General features: G+C 38.7%; 1 protein-coding gene across 1 annotated transcript in view; it reads left to right on the top strand.

Moving 5' to 3' along the window:
* Nucleotides 1–14,305: 14,305 nt before the first annotated feature.
* LOC114697325 (UDP-glucuronosyltransferase 3A1-like) overlaps nucleotides 14,306–21,096 on the top strand; it is a 36,010-nt gene continuing 29,219 nt past the window's right edge. The window contains exons 1-2 of the mRNA XM_037209391.1: nucleotides 14,306–14,450; nucleotides 20,106–20,204. Of these exons, the coding sequence (XP_037065286.1) occupies nucleotides 14,357–14,450; nucleotides 20,106–20,204 (193 nt within the window). The 5' untranslated portion in view covers nucleotides 14,306–14,356. The remainder of the gene's footprint in view (nucleotides 14,451–20,105; nucleotides 20,205–21,096) is intronic.

The raw sequence follows: 21,096 nt of genomic DNA, 5'->3' as shown, positions 1-21,096 counted from the left end.
TCAAATCTCAGAGCTCTGAGATTGTCTTGCTCTTCTTTATTGGAAACTCAACTCTCTCTTGCCTTCCTCTCGAATCCCAAGTCTTTTTATGTTTTTTTTAGCTGTAAATATATTTTATTTTATAATTATTAATAACATTCATACAATTTCAATGATCTTTAACATTTTTTAAAATTTTTTTTTATTCATTTTGTATACCAACCATAAATTCCCCTCTCATCCTTCCTCCCTCTCTTCCTCTTACCTTTCCACTCCCCAACTTACCCCTCATCCCTTGCTTCAACAAGGTAAGTTCTCCCATTGGGGGACAGCTAAGCCTGGTACATTCAGTTGAGGCAGGACCAAGCCCCTACCTGCTGCATCAAGGCAGAGCAAGGTGTCCGACCACAGGTAATGGGTCCCAGAAAGCCAGCTCATGCACCAGGGATAGATCTTGATCACACTGCCCCTCAAATAGACCCAACTACACAGCTGTCTCCTCTGTGCAGAGGGTCCAGTCTGGTCCCTTGCAGAGTACTAGTAATAGTGGTGAGGGTTCCTGAACTGGCCTACACTGGTAATCAGATTGGTGAATACCCTAACTGTCATCATAGAGTCTTCATCCAGCAAGTGATGGAAGCAGGTGCAGAGAATTTATAGCCAACTACCAGGCTGAGCTCCAGGAGTCCAGTTAAAGAAATGGAAGAGGGATTATATGAGCTATGGGAGTCAAGATCATGAGGGGAAATCTGCAGAGACAACTGAACCAAGCTCAGAGAAACTTACAGATTTAGGCTGACAGCTGTGGAACCTGTATGGGAACCGACCAAACCCCAGGTCTTTCAAACTGTATTTTCCTGTTCTGCTTTAATAAGAGGCTTCAGAATTCAGTTCAAGATTCTATGCCATTCAAGAGCTTGATTGTCTCAGTCACCCCCAGACTTCTAGCTTCTATCCTAGCATAGTACTTTGAAAAGAGGACATAGTTAATATTGGCTGTTTGTTGATGAATTAAGTGACTAAATGGCGTAAAACAACGGTTAATATGGGCACCTCAAGTACCATGTGTGGCTGTAATTTTTCCCCAAATTTATCAAGTCATATCCACAAGAATCAAGCTCCATCATTACCCCTGGTAGAACTGGTATCAGAAGAAAAAGTGACTGTTGTCTAGATCCAAGTGTCTGGTCTTCCTAATGTCTATTTTGATCTTGCATAAAGATGTGCCAGCAAATTATACTTTGAAATTCTTGTGTTTTGGTACATTTGGTGGAGGAAAAGAATCCTGCTGGGACTCAAAAGTCCAATGTCTGTTGTTGATAAAGAATATTAGTTAAAGATGTGTTATATTTGTTGATGCTGTGGAATATTTGTTTAATGATGCAAAGATGTGTTACATCCTTTTATGTTGCATTTGTTTATCTCTGTGCAGTTATGTTGCTTTGCCTGTTTAAAACACCTGGTTGGTCTAATAAAGAGCTGAACAGCCAATAACTAGGCAGGAGAAAGTATAGGCAGGGCTAGCAGGCAAAGAGATTAAATAGGAGGAGAAATCTGGGAAGAAAGATTGGGGAGTGCTAGGAGGAGAGGTGGACTCCAGGGTCCAGCCTCCAGGTAAACAGCAAGCCACAGAGTAAGAGAAAGGTACATAGCATAGGGAAATATAAAAGCTCAGAAGCAAAACGTACATGGGATAATTTAAGATAAGAAAGGCTGGCTAGAAAAGAGCCAAGCTAAGGCAGGATATTCCTAAGAAAGAATAAGTATATTGGGAGCTGGGTGGTGGGCACCCAAAAGAGCCAAAGAGTCAGTGACCAAAATGCAACCAACTACATGTTGTTCTTCATGACTTATGGGAAAGTCATTTTACCAGTTCATCCTTAGTTTCCTGCTGTGGTTATAATGTGTCCTCCCAAATTCTTATGTTAGGAATTTAATTCCATAGTTCATATGTTAACGACATTTTCAAGTGAGACCTTTGTGATATAATTAAAGTTAAAAGAAGTCCACAGTGTGGGGCCTCCATGAAGGTTACAGCATGGATTTATAAAAAGAGAAGATGTCTGGGGCTGACTATGGCATGTGATGTAGTGGGTAGTGCCACACCAACTCCACTGTCGTCCGTGTGACATAAACAATTATGTCAATAATAGTGGATGGGAGATATGTGTCCCACAGGATTAAGCTCCCTGACAGAGTGCCCATGTTATGCCTCCTTCTTGAAGGAAACGTGCTTCACAGAGCATGAGCACTCTGGGCTATGGGTTCTGTATAACTGCTTTTCTGATAATGTTCTAATTAATCTATAAAACACAGCCAAAATTAATAATTGCTTGGGTTGTGAACGATGGAGGAAAGGGGAAGCTGGACATGTACCTTATTTAGATATAACAGAATGAACTATTCCTTAAAGACCTCAAGCCGCTAGATAATAGAAAATATAATAGTTCAGGCACTTCTAGGGGATGAACACTCACCCACTAGGAATCCTTTAGGAATCCCAACTAAAGTGATTTATGGCAGAAAACATTATCTCATAGGAGACAGATGGTGGGCCCCTCTGTCGAGGAAGTTCAGCATGGAAAACTTAAGGACTACAGCAGAACCCCTTCCCCTTACAGACATAAAAAGTACAAGAGTCCATATTCCAACAGGTAAAAAGGTTTTATATTAAAACAGATATGTGATAAAAGAACTAAAGAAAGACTTAGGGAGGATCTACAGCATCCAAATTGGCTAAATGGGTCATGAGAACCAGAAAAGTATAAGTACATAATAAACTAGCAAGCGGCTGAGATAAAGATGAAGGACACAGCTGCAACCGCAAAGAAGCCTTCACAAGTCTAGGAACTATACTAAGTTTAAAAAACACAGACTGCTCTTTGGGTCATAAAGTTCTTGTGAGTGAAGGGATATGTCTAGCGCCGATTAATAACTGTGTGCTTGCTGTTTTTTAAAGATGATGTAATTGAATTATTGCCAAGCTCTTGTTGTTCCTTGTATGACTTGATAGTTTTCTTTTCTGTATATAAACTACTGATTTGCAGAAGTAAAATTGCAACAGATTCAAACCACTTCTGAGTGTGTTGTCTGTCTGTCATTTGCCGAATCCTTGCCTTCCTGACTACCCAAGCTCTGGTCCCCTTAAGGTTGGTCTTGGTACCCCCGATGGGCCAGTCTGTGACAGGGTAGCTTTTCCTGCTTTGACCTTGAAACACTGCCCTTGAGTGACAGCAGGTACCTTCCACACCTGCCTATGACCTGCCCCTGGGGCATGGCTGAGAGGGAAATCCATTAAGACTTGAAGTGATTATATGTTTGGCCCCTTCTGGATACCTTATGGTACTAGAAGCTGGATGGGACACCAAGCCAGAGTTTTATGTTGGATGGTACCTCCTCTCTCCTGGATCCTGTAACCAACCCCTATCAGCTGTAAGTTATCCCAGAAATAAACCTTCTTGATTATCAGATAAATCATGTGGAAATGCCTTATTAATTACAGTAATATCCTATGGATTTTAGTATGTGTTTCTTTTTTGGTGTTGTTCTTGTTGGTATAGTTTTATCTTGTATAGGTCATTATCCCTCATTCCTCTGGGACAATATTTGGTAATCATCCCTCTTGTAAGTAGTTTTGTATTAGGTTAGAATTTTCTTATTTAGACAAACGGGGGAAGATGTAGTGGGTAGCTTTTCCACCTTTGATCCTGAAACACTGTACCTAGAGTGACAGCGGGTAACTGCAATACTTGCCTGTGACCTGCTTCTAGGGCTGACCTGCCCCTGGGGCATGGCTGAGAGGTAACCCCTTAAGACTCCAGGTGCATATGTGTTTGGCCTCTTCTGGATATCTCATGGTCCTGGAAGCTGGATGGGACACCAAGCCAGAGTTCTCTGCTGGATGATATCTCATCTCTCCCGGATCCTATAACCAACCCCCATTGGCTGTACATTATTTCAGAAATAAACCTCTTTGATTACCAGATAAATTACATGGAATTTCCTCATTAGTTACAGTAATAATGTGATACCCTCCATGATGTAGTATGACACCCTTCACTGAATGCTGAGTGGATCCTCAGGCTGTGTGTTCTCTGGTCTCTCCTATCTACTGTTTATTCCACATCTCTACTGTCACAGGTAGTAGATAATGGAGTCATTGGGTCAAAGTCAAATTCACCATGGATGGGTTTGGAGAGGTAAGACCAAATACTAAGTTTCTAGGCTTTTGGTCTTGGGCTCTTCCCACTGAAGTAAGAAATCTGAGAGCCCAAGTCTGGATTACTGAGGTAATCTTCTCCTATTTCTGAATATTTTCTTACTGAAAAGTTCAACTAAGGGAGAAATGTAGGTGTGTGTGTGTGTGTGTGTGTGTGTGTGTGTGTGTGTGTGTGAGAGAGAGAGAGAGAGAGAGAGAGAGAGAGAGGAGAGAGAGAGAGAGAGAGAGAGATCACAAGAGTCAGAATCACAGGAGTCAGAATCACACTGTTAAGTGTATCAAGCCAACTGAAACTCTTCTGTAAATCAACAGTTGAATCAAGGGCAATTGCATAGAGAGGGGCTTTGTGTGCACTCTGTATAGCATTCCACTTAACTATTAATCATTGCTGAACTGAGGAAGGATTGGAATGTTAGGATTGACCTGTTTCATCTCCAATGAAGGACTTTGTCCCTCTCACATAGTACTCTGTTCTCTCATGCATCACTCTGTCCTTTGTGTTCTGTTCTGGAAATTCCAGCCAGATGTTACGTCCTTCCTAAAATCTGAATCCAGTTCTTCACTCCAGGAGAAGGCCTGACCAGATTTGAATATTCCTCTATCATCTGAATTCTGAAAACTAAGTCCAGTTAGTACTGAGTGTTCTGTACTTCCTAATGAACAACGTGTAAATAACATTTTACCCAGATAGTTTTTCTAGTTTAGTTTTTAATCATTTCAAACAGAAAGCAGATCTATCTATTGCTTCTTTTTGGTCAAATTTCTTTTTGGAAAGTATTTTATTGGGTTACAAACTCAACATAATTAAAATAAATAATTATATACATATGGATGTACATATTTGTCTATATTTTTTTTTATCTCTGATCACAATGAGGATTTATCATCACAGAAGATTTCTCCTATATAACACTTCATAATTTTTGCTGTTGGCCATCTTATTTTCCAATTGCAATTTTTGGTCAATAAATATTTTTACTATGTTTGTTTTTATCTTCTGCACCTTATATAAATTGGGATCTTAAATTAGATTTTCTATTATGGTATTGTTTTAAACGTAAGTTATGTAAAGATTCATTCATAATATTTGTGAGTAATTCATTGTGTTTCTTAGTTATAGTCTATTATGTGCATTGTCACAGTTAATACATTTCTTTTTCTATTTATAGAATCTAGGCTATTTATAGTTTGGTCAGGTGAAAAAAAATAGCCTATTGTAAATGTTTTGTACACATACATACACACACAGACACACTTATGCACACACACACATTTCTGTATAAAAACTATTTTCTCTAACTTGGTGGATGGAAATGCAGTACCTGAATGTTTTTATGTGGAATTTCATACATATGAGTAATGCATTCTGGTCACAATTTCTCCTCCATTCTCTCTATCTCCTCATCTACTTCCTTTCCTCTTGAAGTCTCATTCCCATTCATATCTTTGTGCTTGTTTGTGTGTTTGTGTATGTGTGTGTATGTAGCTGTGAGTGTTAGTGTGAGTATGTGTGTGCATTTGTATGTGCATGAGAGAGAGAAGAGGCATCTGTGTGTAATATATGTGTGTTTGTGTGTCTGTATTAGTGTGACACTTCATACATACATATGTGACCATGTATGTGGAAGCCAGAGGACACTAGGTATCATTAGTTGTCTTCCTTTATACTGCTCTCCCTACTTTTTGCGACAGGGTGTTTTACTGGTCCAGGAGCTTGCCAATTTATCTAGACTGGCAGGTCAGCAAGCCCAGGATGTACCTATCTCTACCTTCCTGGATCTGGGATTATATTGCCTATCTTTTTATATGAGTACTGGGTATCTGTACTCAGGTCCACAGGTGCTTCATGCACCTAACCAATTCCCCAGTCCTGAGGTCTGATGTTGAAGGTGAGGTGAAGATGGGTGTCTCAGCTCCAGAAGAGGAAGGAAGAGAGAATCTATATTTACTTTTTAATTTTTTTATTTCTAGTCATCAACAGATGTGACAGTGCTCAGACATTTTGGGTGAAAGTGTACTTTCTTTACTCTTTTCACTAATTCAAAAGCTACTCCCATATGGAAGTACACATGATCAGAAGTAAAGCCTTTCCATCTATCTGAGTATCTTTAGTTGCATGACTGTAAAATAAGCATGATTATATACAAATGTATTTGTAGCTGGAGTTTTCTCTCCAGGTCCTGCAAGTCCCGGCAGTCCCTTAACCCACTTATAAAATAAACATATGGATGCTTATATGATTTAAACTGCTTGGCCATTAGCTCAGGCCTATCATTGTCTAGCTCTTACACTTATATTCAGCCCATTTCTATTAATCTATACTTGGCCATGTGGCTCATGGCTCACTGGTACCTTACATCTTCCTTGTCCTGGAGGCTCCAGGCAGTCACTTCGTTCCCTTCCTGTTCTTTTTTTTCCTTTTATTTTATTTTACAATAACATTCAGTTCTACATATCAGCCACAGATTCCCTTGCTCTCCCCCCTCCTGCCCCCTCCCCTTCCCCCCAGCCCACCCCCCATTCCTACCTCCTCCAGGGCAAAGCCTCCACCTGAGGACTGAGATTGACCTGGTAGACTCAGTCCAGGCAGGTCCAGTCCTCCCCTCCCAGACCGAGCCAAGTGTCCCTGCATAAATCCCAGGATTCAAACAGCCAACTCATGCAACGAGCCCAGGACCAGGCACCACCGCCCAGATGCCTCCCAAACAGATAAAACCAATCGACTGTCTCACCCATTCAGAGGGCCTGATGCAGTTGGGGGCCCCCAGCCTGTGGTTCATAGTTCATGTGCTTCCATTCATTTGGTTATTTGTCCCTGTGCTTTATCCAACCTTGGCTTCAACAATTCTCGCTCATATAAACCCTCCTCTTTCTCACTAATTAGACTCCCAGCGCTCCACCAGGGGCCCAGCTGTGGATGTCTGCATCCAGATTCCTCAGTCCTTGGATGGGGTTTCTGGCACAACTATTAGGGTGTCTGGCCATCCCATCACCAAAGTAGGTCAGTCCTGCCGTCTATCGACCATTGCCAGCAGTCTTTTGCGGGGTTATCTTTGTGGATCTCCATGGGCCTCCCTAGCTCTCTGCTCCCTCCCCTTCTCACCTTCTCATGTGATCTTCATTTACCATGGTCTCCTATTCCTTGTTCTCCCTCTTTTTTCTTGATCCAGCTAGGATCTCCCGCTCCCACAGGCTCTCTTTCCCTCGAAGCTCGCTGTTCATTACTCCACTCATGTCCAGGTTGTTCATGTAGATCTCAGCCATTTTTCCATCATTGGGCGATCCTTGTGTCTTTCTTGGGGTCCTTTTTTCCAGGTAGCCTCCGTGGTGACGTGAGTAGCAGTCCAGTCATCCTTGTTTAACCTCTAGTATCCTCTTATGAGTGAGTACATACCATATTTGTCTTTCTGAGTCTGGGTTACCTCACTCAGGATGATTTTTTCTAGATCCATCCATTTGCCTGCAAACCTCATGATGTCATTGTTTTTCTCTGCTGAGTAGTATTCCATTGTGTATATGTGCCACAATTTATTTATCCATCCTTCAGTTGAAGGGCATCTAGGTTGTTTCCAGGTTTTGACTATTACAAACAATGCTGATATGAACATAGCTGAGCAAGTGCCCTTGTGGTATGATTGAGTATTTCTTGGGTATATGCCCAAGAGTGGTATAGCTGGATCTTGGGGGAGATTGATTCCCAGTTTTCTAAGAAAGCGCCATATTGATTTCCAAAGTGGTTGTACAAGCTTGCATTCCCACCAGCAGTGGAGGAGAGTTCCCCTAGTTCCACATCCTCTCCAGCATAAAGTGTCTTCAGTGTTTTTGATCTTAGCCATTCTGACAGGCGTAAGGTGGTATCTCAGAGTTGTTTTGATTTGCATTTCCCTGATGATTAGGGATGTTGAGCAATTCCTTAAATGTCTTTCAGCCATTTGAGTTTCCTCTGTTGAGAATTCTCTGTTTAATTCTAAAGCCCATTTCTCAATTGGACTGTTAGTCGTTTTGATGTCTAATTTCTTGAGTTCCTTATATATTCTGGATATCAGTCCTCTGTCAGATGTGGGGTTGGTGAAGACCTTTTCCCATTCTGTAGGCTGTCACTTTGCCTTGTTGACCATATCCTTTGCTCTACAAAAGCTTCTCAGTTTTTAGAGGTCCCATTGATTGTTTCTCTCAGTGTCTGTGCTACTGGTGTTATATTTAGGAAGTGATCTCCTATGTCAATGCATTCAAGACTACTTCCTATTTTCTCTTCTAGCAGGTTCAGAGTAGCTGGATTTATGTTGAGGTCCTTGATCTACTTGGACTTAAGTTTTGTGCATGGTGACAGATATGGATCTATTTGCAGTCTTCTACACGTTTATATCCAGTTATGCCAGCACTCTTTGTTGAAGATGCTTTCTTTTTTCCATTGTACACTTTTGGCTTCTTTGTCAAAAATTATATGTTCATAGGTGTGTGGGTTAATGTCAGGGTCTTCAATTCGATTCCGTTGGTCCACATGTCGGTTTTTATGCCAATACCAAGCTGTTTTTTTTTTCTTTTCTTTCTTTCTTTTTTTTTTTTTTTTTTTTTTTTTTTTTTTTTTTACTGTAGCTCTATAGTAGAGCTTGAAGTCAGGGATTGTGATGCCTCCAGAGGTTGTTTTATTGTACAGGATTCTTTTGGCTGTCCTGGGTTTTTTTGTTTTTCCATATGAAGTTGAGTATTATTCTTTCCAGGTCTGTGAAGAATTGTGTTGGTATTTTGATGGGGATTGCATTGAATCTGTAGATTGCTTTTGGTAAAATTGCCACTTTCACTGTTGGTCCTGCCTATCCATGAGTATGGGAGATCTTTCCATTTTCTGACATCTTCTTCAATTTCTTTTTTCAGGGACTTAAAGTTCTTGTCATATAGGTCCTTCACTTGCTTGTTTAGAGTTACCCCAAGGTATTTTATGTCATTTTTGGCTATTGTAAAGGGTTATGTATCTCTGATTTCCTTCTCAGCTTCTTTGTCCATTGTATACAGGAGGGCTACTGATTTTTTTGAGTTGATCTTGTATCCTGCTATGTTGCTGAAGGTGTTTATAAGCTTTATCAGTTCCTTGGTGGAATCTTTGGGGTCACTCAAGTATACTATCATGTCATCTGCAAATAGGGAAAGCTTGACTTCTTCCTTTCCAATTTGTATCCCCTTGATCTCCTTATGTTGTCTTATTGCTCTGGCTAGAACTTCAAGTACTATATTGAATAAGTATGGATAGAGCAGACAGCTTTGCGTCGTTCCTGATTTTAGTGGCTTGCTTTGAGTTTCTCTCCATTTAATTTGATGTTGGCTGTTGGCTTGTTGTAAATTGCCTTTATTATGTTTAGGTATGTTCCCTTTATTCCTGATCACTCAAAGACTTTTATCATGAAGGGGTGTTGGATTTTGTCAAATGCCTTTTCTGCATCTAGTGAGATGATCATGTGTTTTTTTTTCTTTTAGTTTGTTTATATGGTGTATTACATTGATGGACTTTCGTATGTTGAACCACCCTTGCATCCCTGGGATGAAGCCTACTTGATCATGGTGGATAATTGTTTTGATGTGTTCTTGGAGTCTGTTTTCCAGCATTTTATTGAGTATTTTTGCATCAATGTTAATGAGGGAGATTGGTCTGTAATTCTCTTTCTTTGTTGTATCTTTGTTTGGTTTAGGAATCAGGGTAATTGTAGCCTCATAGAAGGAGCTTGGTAATGTTCCTTCTGTTTCTATTGTGTGGAACAATTTAGAGAGTATTGCTATTAACTCTTCTTTGAAGATCTGGAAGAATTCTGTACTGAAACCATCTGGTCCTGGGCTTTTTTTGGTTGGGAGACTTTTAATGACTGTTTCTATTTCCTTAAGTGTTATTGGACTATTTAAATAGTTTATCTGGTCTTGATTTAATGTAGTTATATGGTACCTATCCAGAAAATTGTCCATTTCTTTTAGGTTTTCCAGTTTTGTGGAGTAGAGTTTTTTGAAATATGACCTGATGATTCTCTGAATTTCCTCAATGTCTGTTGTTATGTCCCCCTTTTCATTTCTGATTTTGTTGATTTGGATTCTCTCTGTCTGTCTTTTGGTCAGTTTGGATAAGGGCTTGTCTATCTTGTTGATTTTCTCAAAGAACCCACTCTTTGTTTCATTAATTTTTTGTATTGTTCTCTTAGTTTCTATTTTATTGATTTCACCTCTCACTTTGATAATTTCTTGGCGTCTATTCTTCCTGGAAGACTTTGCTTCCTCTTGTTCTAGAGCTTTCAGGTGTGCTGTTAAGTCACTAGTGTGAGATTTCTCTAACTTCTTTATGTGGACATTTAGTGCTATGAATTTCCCTCTTAGCACTGTTTCATAGTGTCCCATAGGTTTTGGTATGTGGTGCCTTCATTTTTGTTATTCTCTAGGAAGTCTTTAATTTCTTTCTTTATTTCTTCCTTAAACCATTGGTGATTCAGTTGAGCATTATTCAGTTTCCATGAGATTGTAGGTTTTCTGTAGTTTTTGTTGTTGAAATCTAACTTGAAACCATGGTGGTCTGATAGAACACAGGGGGTTATTCCAATTGTTTTGTGTCTTTTGAGATTTGCTTTGTGTCCAAGTATGTGGTCAATTTTAGAGAAAGTTCCATGGCATGCTGAGAAGAAGGTATATTCTTTTTTTGTTAGGGTGGAAGGTTCTATAGATATCTATTTGGCCCATTTGGGTCATGACATTAGTTAAGTCCTTTATTTCTCTGTTAAGTTTTGATTTGGGAGATCTGTCCAGTGGTGAAAGTGGGGTGTTGAGATCTCCCACTATTAATGTGTGGGGTTTTATATGTGGTTTAAGCTTTAGTAATGTTTCTTTTACATATGTGGGTGCCCTTGTGTTTGGGGCATAAATGTTCAGAATTGAAACTTCATCTTGGTGGATCATTCCTGTGATGAGGATGTAATGCCCTTCTTGATCTCTTTTGATTGATTTTAGTTTGAAGTCTATTTTGTTGGATATCAGGATGGCTACACCCGCTTTTTCCTTAAGACTGTTTGATTGAAAAGTCTTTTCCCAGCCTTTTATTCTTAGGTAGTGTCTGTGTTTGAATTTGAGGTGTGTTTCTTGTATGCAGCAGAAAGATGGGTCCTGCATTCGTATCCATTCTGCAAGCCTATGTCTTTTTATAGGTGAATTAAGTCCATTGATATTAAGGGATATTAGTGACCAGTGATTGTTCATCCCCATTATTTTGGTGGTAGTATGTGTGTACTTCTCTTCTTTGGGGTTTATTGCTGTGGCTTTATCTATTGCCTGTGGTTTTGAGGGTGTATCTGACTTCCTTTGGTTGGAATTTTCCTTCTAGTGCTTTCTGTAGGGCTGGTTTGTGGGTAAGTATTGTTTAAATCTGGCTTTGTCTTGGAATTTCTTGTTCACTCTGTCTATGATGATTGAACGTTTTGCTGGGTATATTAGTCTAGGCTGTCATCCATGGTCTCTTAGTGTCTGCATTACATCTGTCCAGGTCCTTCTGGCTTTCAAATCTCCATTGAGAAATCAGGTGTTATTCTGATGGGTTTGCCTTTATAGGTCACTTGGCCTTTTCCTTTGCTGCTCTTAATATTCTTTCCTTATTCTGTATGTTTAGTTGTTTAATTATTATGTGTCGAGGGGACTTTTTTGGGGGGTCTAGTCTGTTTGGTGTTCTATAGGCTTCTTGTATCTTCATAGGCATTTTCTTCTTTAAGTTGGGAAAGTTTTCTTCTATGATTTTGTTGAATACATTTTCTGTGCCTTTGAGTTGGTATTCTTCTCCTTCTTCTATCTCTATTATTCACAGGTTGGTCTTTTTATAGGAAACAGCTAGTCTTCCCATGACTTGGCTGTCACCTCATGTTTTCTCAGGGAACCCTAAAGATGCCTTTACCTACAGACAACAGGAAGCAGTCTACAGTACATGATGCCTACATTCCCAAAAGATGGGTGGGTAGTCTTTTGTTATTTGGTGAGTTATGTCTATTTTGTAACATTTACAGGAATATAGAAATATAGGGTAAAAAGACAACTCTCAATCTCATATGTTATGCATTGGAATGGGTTTTGACAAATTGATATAAATTTACAATTATTTTTGTTACATTATGTATAAGCTTCTACTCATGTTTGGTGTATAGTGCTTATGTAGCTCATTTAAAAATGCAACGTATAATTAAGAGATGAGTTTAGTAGTTAATTTATAATAATCAAACGTGTAGTCACATCTGGTATGTTTTCATGATTAAACAGGTATATTTTAGACAGATAGATGGTTTTCAAATACTTCAAAGACCTACAGAATATAGCATTTAAGAAATTTAATAACCTAAGATTTTCATGACAATAAGACATAATCTGATCCTGGCAGCACTAATTTACTTCATAAAGGGATGATAGGCATCAGAGAAACTCCAGTTAGAGTTTATTTTCAATGTGGTAAGACTAGCCATTTGGGCAAGAAACTGCTTTTGCCTTGAGAGTTGACCGACTGCACATGTAACACTCACAGGAAAGTCACTGCTGAACTTTGTCAAAACAAGGCTGGACAGTCTTTCAAAATTGTCACTGCACAGAGGAGTCTGTTAGATATTCTGCAGGATTCAGAGGAAAGCAACTGATGAACATTGCCAATACAAGGCAGGAGAGTCCTTCCAATTTCCTGTTTCACTGAAAAGTCTGCCAGATATTGTAGGCCTGGGCTGAAGGTGCATGCCCCAATAATACAGAGGAATTTTAGGTGACTGTCCAGAAAGCCAGATGTCTCTGCTCTTAGGTCATCCTTCATTCTGGGGTCTTTGGTGTTAAAGACTAAATAGTTACAGTTTTTCTTCGGTTATGTTAAAACATAAACTAGTTATAAAACTTTAGAATCACTAAGATAAGATAGACAATGTAATATTTTCTTTAAATTGTAAAATACTCATGGACTGAATATTGTAAATGTAATTCTTAATAACTGTTTTGTTGTGTATAATTTTACTATGTTAAGTTAAAACTTTTCATTTTTATTTACTTTTTTGTTTGTTTTTCAAGACAGAGTTTCTCTGTGTAGTTTTGTGCCTTTCCTGGAACTCACTTTGTAGACCAGGCTGGCCTTGAACTCACAGAGATCTGCCTGCCTCTGTCTGTCAGGTGTTGGGATTACAGGCATGTGCCACCACCGCCTGGCAAATCTTTTCATTTTTGTTTAGGCCAAAAGGAAGAAAGGTTATGGAATATTAGTTCAAGATGTGTTACATTTGTTTATGCTGTGGAACACTTGCTTAATGATGCAAGGATATGTTGCATTTGTTTAACTCTGTGAAGCTGTGTTACTTTATTTGTCTAAAGCGTCTGATTTGTACAATAAAGAGTTGAATGACCAATAGTAAGGCAAGAGAAAGTATAGGTAGGACTGGCAGCCTGAGAGATTAAATAGGAGGAGAAATCTGGGAAAAAAGAACAGGAAGTGAAAGGAGAAGTAGTGGAGGACTCTATGGTCCAGCCTCCCAGCTACACAACAAGCCACAGAGTAAGAAGTAAAGAAAGGTACATATTTTATTTTGGGGGTAAAGTTCTGCACTTAGGCCACTAACACATTTTCGTGAGTTTGTGATTAGTGAGATCTTGGGCAATAATCTTAGGTGTTTTCCTGGGTCATTCGCTTACAATTGACACTATCAGAGATTTTAAGACTGGCACCTGGCATAATGGGTTACAGATATGGCAATAGGATACAAATGACAAATGACAGGGGAGGCAGAGTCTTGTAAGTTAGGGAATGGGCCTGTAAAAGGTTCATGCTACATGTCACTTCAAGATACTGTCATTGACAGGATTCCTCAGGGTTCCTTGATTCACAATTTAGAGAGTTAGAGGCAGTAAAGAGGATATTTTGGCTAGAGGACAAGGTAAATATTAACTCAGCACCTGTTCCTCTGTCAACTCTGGTGAAGAAGGGTGAAACAGAATGTCCAATGGAAAGAGACCAGCAGAGACAAGGCAAAGAGCAAGAAGACATTTGGAAGACCAGAGTAAGATCTCATTTTACCTCATTTCAAGGGCACAGCCAGTGCTTTGTGACAGAGGCTCACAGGGTCCCTTAGTGGCACACAGTTTTCAAGCTGTGCATCCTGTGCCTGTGCTCCACTTGATTTACAGATGGCTGAGCATCGGATTGGGCTTCTAGTGAGCTTATTTCTTCTTGAGGTTCTTCTCTTGGATGCTGCAAAAATCCTGACTATATCTACAGTTGGTGAGTGCTTGTTGGGAAATTAGAGTCTTATGAGATCAGGATACCTGGGTTCACATGTCTCATGCAAATAGCATGCAGTGGACCGACCATACAAGAGATTTTCTAACTAGGCTTAGATCAAACCTGAGGGAGGAAAGATGCATTGTAAAATATGGTGCTCAGAAGGGATTCTACCAAAGAGTGGGGGTAAATAGTAGATGGAAATAGCATCTGATGTGGAAACAGTAGCAGAAGACTGAGTAGTGTATTGTAAGGAATACAAGAAAGGCTTCTCTACTAGCAGTTTAGATTGTGAGTAGATGGGAGGCATATTAGTCAAAGTGATCAGTCTATTCTTCCAAAAAAGGGAGCAATGAGCCTTTATTGATTTTCAGGGGTTTGGCTATGTCCATAAACATTTTTGTTTCCAAAAGTATTTCTTGTTCTTCTGAATAAGCACACAGTCACTGAAGTTTGCATGTCTTCAGGGTGTCATCTTATTGTAGGTACTTCTAAGTTACTCTGAACACCACAAATATCCATGCTCCGTTTTTTGGACTGAGGCTCATAATAATTGGGTAGGGCTTTATATGCATGAATCAGTGATAAAAGTCAGGGTTGGGTAGGGTAAATACATACTAGTACCAAGGCAACACACAACATCAAACCCATATATAGGCTTTGTGAAAACTTTTTTTTTTTTTTTTTTTTTTTTTTACAATTTTTAACCTGTTTGCATTCATAGCTGAATAGGATGTCCCAAGGATTAGGACAGGAAAGGACACAGATAGAATAAGAAAGCAGAATTGATGAATGCATTATGTTATTTTAATCCTAATTTGGATACCTAGTGTTTCTGGTAAAGAGTCAAGATTTTAACATAGGTAACCTTCTAGCTTCTGCTAAAAGAACATAGACACTTAATTTGTAATGTGTGAACACAATACACTCATAATAGATATTACTCAAAGCCAAGTTGTCAGCAAAAACTCACATGTTGTACTTTATGACCTCTAAAATTAATGATTTTTAAAAGTTAACCAAAAGCAAATGAAGCTGGAAGGCTTAGTTAGATTTTTTTTTTGTTTATTATAAGGAAGAACATTCTGAAGGGACTATGATTCTGCTCTTACTGACTTCTGACATCTGAGCTTACTCTGTAGCATTACTAAGGAGCTTTTGCAAATTAAGATATCTTGTCACTAACCCTTTTGTGCCTACAATTTGTGTATCTATCTCAAACTCTACCTCCTTTAGCTGTCACTGTCATAAGGGAATGCTCGTCTATAAGCATTTCCTCGTTGGCTTCTAATGCTACTTTAGAGCAAAGTTATTGACATTATGGATTCAACAATGAACAGTAAGTTAGCTGTATCTGGTCCTCTTCACTACTACTCACTATCTCAGCAAGATGATGATAAAAATATATTCCTATTTGTGCTTATTGTAGAAGTATTTTACCTGCATGTCTGTCTGTTTGCTACTTTTGTGCACAGGCACTTTGGGGATCCTGAGAAGGCATCAGATCTTCTGGAACTGGAGTTACATGTGACTATGAGCCTCCTTGACGGTGCCTGGAATTGAACCTGGGTCCTCTGGAAGAAGATCCAGTACTTTAAACACAGAGCAAACTCTCCTGCTCTCCCCCTTTGTGGTCTTTTTGTGTTGTGCTTTTTTTCTTTTTCTTTTCTTTTGAGAGAGCTTCTTTATGTTGTCCTGGCTGTCCCATAACTCCCTCTGTAGACCACCTGGCCTCAAACTTATAGAGATCCACCTGCCTCTGTCTCCTGAGTGCTGGAATTAAAGGTGTGGGCCACCTCTGCCTGGCAGATGATAATTATGTAAAGCAGGAGTTTTCTTTCAACTGCTGTAGAAGTAATCATTACACAGAACTGGGCACTAGAATTTAGATGTACTCCTAAACCCTAAAATAATAGTCTCCTCAGTGTTAGTGGCAGAACTTTCAGAGCCTTGCCCTAAATTTCTAACGTGTGAATGTTAGGAATGTTTTCTTCCAAGGTAAAACTGAAAAGATGACTTGGGAGAAGATTCTACTGTGCCCTGCTGTGTTTCATTTACATTCTCAACATTTCTGAAGATAGATGGCTCTTATAATTCTGTATTGTATGCCTTAAATGATATTTACTTTTTGATTGTGTAGGATAATAGAAAGCAAACATTTGGAGGTTTGCTAATATAAGGGGATTATTGTATTGAACCATTCACAAAGGACAGTGTTTTCCTCTTAGATCACTTCCAGAGATGGAGCCTTAGTACCTCAGTGCTGGAGTGAAACATAGATTATAGACATGGGCTTGAATCTTCTGCTCTGTTCTTCCTAGAGCAAAAGATGGATAAAGGGACTGGGCTGCATCTGGCAAGGCTACAACTCACATTTATAATGTCCCATAATGAATTCATATACATTTTCTTTTTTTTTTTACAATAAAGTTATTTTTATTAGAAGAAAATATTAGCAATTAATTCATAAAACTGTGCTTTTAAAGTTAATCAGTATAGATATATTCTTGGTGATTTTACATTTCCTCTATGCCATATTTTATATTTTTTATTTTATAATTTAATCTAATTTTACATACCATTTTTTTGTTTTTTTTGAGACAGGGTTTCTCTGTGTAGCTTTGTGCCTTTCCTGGAACTCACTTGGTAGCCCAGGCTAGCCTCGAACTCACAGAGATTCACCTGGCTCTGCCTCCCGAGTGCTGGGATTAAAGGCGTGCGCCACCACTGCCCGGCACATATCATTTTCTAATGAGTATTGTTACAGTGGGGATTTGCGCACTGTTTTTAAAAATCATGACTCCATTTTCCACCTGCTTTTAAAATTATTTCTTTTATTTTTTGAGATTATAATGATATCATTTCCTTTTCTCTTTCCTCCCTCCAAACCCTCTTCAAAATATTTCCATGTTCTCTTTCAAATTCACAGCCTCATTCATCATCATTTGTTGTCCCATGCATACATTCATGTGTATATACACATATAGTACCGAATATAACCTGCTCAGTGTATATAGTGTTACTACATAATAACATATACCACTAAATATAACCTGCTCAATCTGTATAGTATTACTAGTATGTATGTTTTTAGGGATGATATGAAGCATTTATCTTAATTGTTCTATTATCAATAACAACTCTGGAGTCAGATACTGGGGTGAAAACCTGATAGATTGAGAAAGCAGCAAAGGAATGATCAGCTGACCCTCTCTTTCCATGTTTCCCAGATTGAAAGTCTCTGCAAATCTTTCTATCCCCTCTATTCCTTCCTGTCTTCTCTATCATATCCTGGGTCTTACAATTTCTCCATGGCTAATTCTCCATATAGTCACAGACATTGCCCACTGATTCAATGTTAACTTTGTTAACACTCTTGGAGTGTCACAGTTTGATCAAATATATCAACACAGTGTCAATTTTGTATTGGATAAGCAATTACTGTGGTCTTCACTAGGTAAGACTGGTTCTCCTATTTTCACCATTTCTTAGTTGACTCTGTATTTGTGTTTGTTTTTGCTGTGTGTGTGTGAGGGGTTGAAGGATCTGTGATTCCCTACATCAACTTTAGCATTTTTATGTTGTTCTTATTTGGTTCATGTCTTGCTGTTGAGACTTCATGAGTTAGATTCTGATATTCCTAGGAGACACAATCTCACAGCTAACTCCATGTTCTTCTGACTCTTGATCATTCTGTCCCCTCTTCTGAAATGATCCCTGAGCCTCAGGTGCAGAAGTTGTTTCATCCATCTGCTTTTGTGCTGGTATTTTTTAATGTAATGAAGGTGAAGACCCAACTCTTGAAACTTCACTTTTTTTCCTGGGCTCACTGGCTCCGTTTGTGCAGTTTGAAATTCTCAGATTTTCTCCAGGATGAGCTCTTTCTTGTGAGTACTCATTAGAATGGCTGTTTCACTGGGCACCCCTTCTAAGTCTAATAAGAACAAGAACAGGAAATCAGGGTGTAGTAGGCTTTTATCTGTGTTGTGTTATTCCAGACAACACAAATGTGAATGAAAAGAGTGATTCACACAATGTATAGATTCAACTTTCCTGACCTTTTCCTGCTCTGCCCCATTTTAATCATGGTGCTCTGAGTTCTCCCAATCACTTTGATCTCCCAGCTTTTGTTGTACAAATTCCATTTCTCTTCTTAATTTATCATTCTCTGCTTCAGCTCTGGACTCAAACTATTGTTCTAAAGAAATTGTAGCCACAGAGAAGCTATTGTTTGATGATACTTGTGTAATATTTATACACTGTGTAAAGGCATATCGCTGTGATAGGATTAATAAAGAGCTAAATTGTCAATAACTAGGCAAGAGGTAAAGGCAGGATTTCCAGACCTAGAGAGGAAATGGGGAACATAATCAAGGTACAGAAGAGATGGCAAGAAGATTGGGGGAAATCAGACATACAGAATGGAAGAAAGATAAAAAGCCACAAGGTAAAATGTAGATTAATATAAATGGATTAATTTAAATTATAAGAGCTAGTGGGACAAGCCTAAGCTAGGGACTAGCATTATTCCTTGATAATAAGTTTCTGGGTCATTATTTGTGAGCCATTAGCCCAAGTTAAAATCCTTCTATAGATACTTGTACCTTTCCTGAAGATCCTAGGATTGTTGAAGAATTTGTTGCCCCAGTTCCTCATGCATCTGATGTTCTTCATGAGCACCCAGAGTTGTTGAGACCTCATGATGACCCTTAATGGCTTTATTCAAAATGGTAGAAACTCAGGTCCAAGAAGAGAAATTTCTTAAGGGCTCAATAAGCATCTCTCCCCATGAAATTTCTTTCACTGAAAAAATATCAGCCATCTTATTGTGATGTATTTTCCATCTCTGGTAATTTATTAAACAAAATGACTGGATGAAGCAACTTCTGCACCTGAGCCTCAGGGATCATTTTAGAAGAGGAGGCAGAATGATTAATGTAGTTATGAGAAGACACAGTGGAAAATGTACATGGATCAAGGATAAAGACTATCTATTGTCCAAGCAGAGTAGCTCGTTAATCAAGAACCTTCAGATTTTTTTAAAAATTTTATTTTAAAATAATATTCAGTTCTACATAATAGCCACAGATTCCCTTGTTCTCTCCCTTCCTGCCCCCTCCCCTTCCCCCCAGGCCACCCCCCATTCCTGGAGATATGGCTCAGCCATTAAAGGCTAGGCTCACAACCAAAAATATAAGAACCTTCAGATTTTTAAAATAATTTATTTTTAAGTTTGTGATTATGAGTCCTTTGCCTACACATGAAATATATAAGTGTATCATGTGCATGAAATGACCATGGAGGCCAGAAGAAGGTGTTAGAAATCCTAGAACTAGAGTTTCAGGTGGTTGTGAGGTATCATGTGAGTGCTTGGAATGGAACCTGAGTCCTATATGAGAGCAGTAACTGCTTTTAACTGCTGAGCCATCTTTTCAGGCATTACCTTCCTATCTTTGGTAGTCAGAGCTCTGGGTTCACATCCTGGATATCATCTAAAATGTAATTGAGGGCATGGAAGTTCTGATTTCCATTTATTCATTATGAGGCTTTCTGTGTCTTTACACTTACTTTTGGATTTCTTTACGTCAGCTATTTATGGTAAGCAGAATTCTTTTCATTAGTCTTCACAAAAATGAACTTATGTTTTATTTCTAGGTGGAAGCCACTATGTGGTGATAAACCATGTGTCACAAATTCTTCAAGACCATGGACATAATGTGACTAATCTGCTTAATGAAAAGCTTATTATCCCAGGTACTTTTAAAATCAATTAATACATTAAGTCACTTTAAATAAAAAATAATAGATTTTGTATAGAACTGTTTGAAATAAGTTCTGTATTTGATCTTATTTAGATATAAATTGTGGTATGTGTGTTTGTGTGTGTGTGTGTGTGTGTGTGTGTGTGTGTGTGTGTGTATAAGTTTTGGAGATCTCATTAGACTTTGTGGTCTTGTCCTCATATGATATACTTCTGTATTTTACATAGTGGTATAGGTTGACTGTGATTGCCAGAACCTTTTATATTGAACATTAGTGATCCTTAATTATTAGGCCTACTAAAAGCTGATTGGCCTATGAAGGTATACACTTGGAAAGGAATTACATTGTCCATCCATAGGTAGATATTTTTACTCAGTGGAGTAGGTGTTTATGAAAGAATGAGCCTTTCCTTCTCTGGCCTCTTTCTTCTCTTTTGTCGTGTGGCTCAAGTGCTCACTATATATTAAACACATCACCTTCTGTGTTATGATGCAGTGAAAAGACATCCAGCCAAGGCTCCACACAATAATCATCCTGAAGTGTTAATCTTTAAAACTATGAGATAAATAATTTTTTAGGTTTATATTTATTTTCATTGTGTATATTTATGTTTTATGGTGTGTATTTCTGCATATGGGTACAAGTGCCCAAGGAGGCCAACCCAAGTGGTTGAATCACCTGGACCTGGAGTTAGCTGGAAGATGGGAACTGCCTAATGTGGATTTTGGGAATTGAACATGGGTCCTCTGCAACAGTAGTATACACTTTAAACTGCTGAACCATCTCAGTAAAATATGAACATGATAAATTAACAAACATCAGATATTTTTGATGGCATTAAAAACAGATTAAATAACCCATTACTTGAGTATCACTCACAGTC

This window comes from Peromyscus leucopus, chromosome 11, assembly GCF_004664715.2.
Source record: "Peromyscus leucopus breed LL Stock chromosome 11, UCI_PerLeu_2.1, whole genome shotgun sequence".
Taxonomy (NCBI): Eukaryota; Metazoa; Chordata; class Mammalia; order Rodentia; family Cricetidae; genus Peromyscus; species Peromyscus leucopus.
This window is presented reverse-complemented; position numbering and strand designations above follow the sequence as displayed.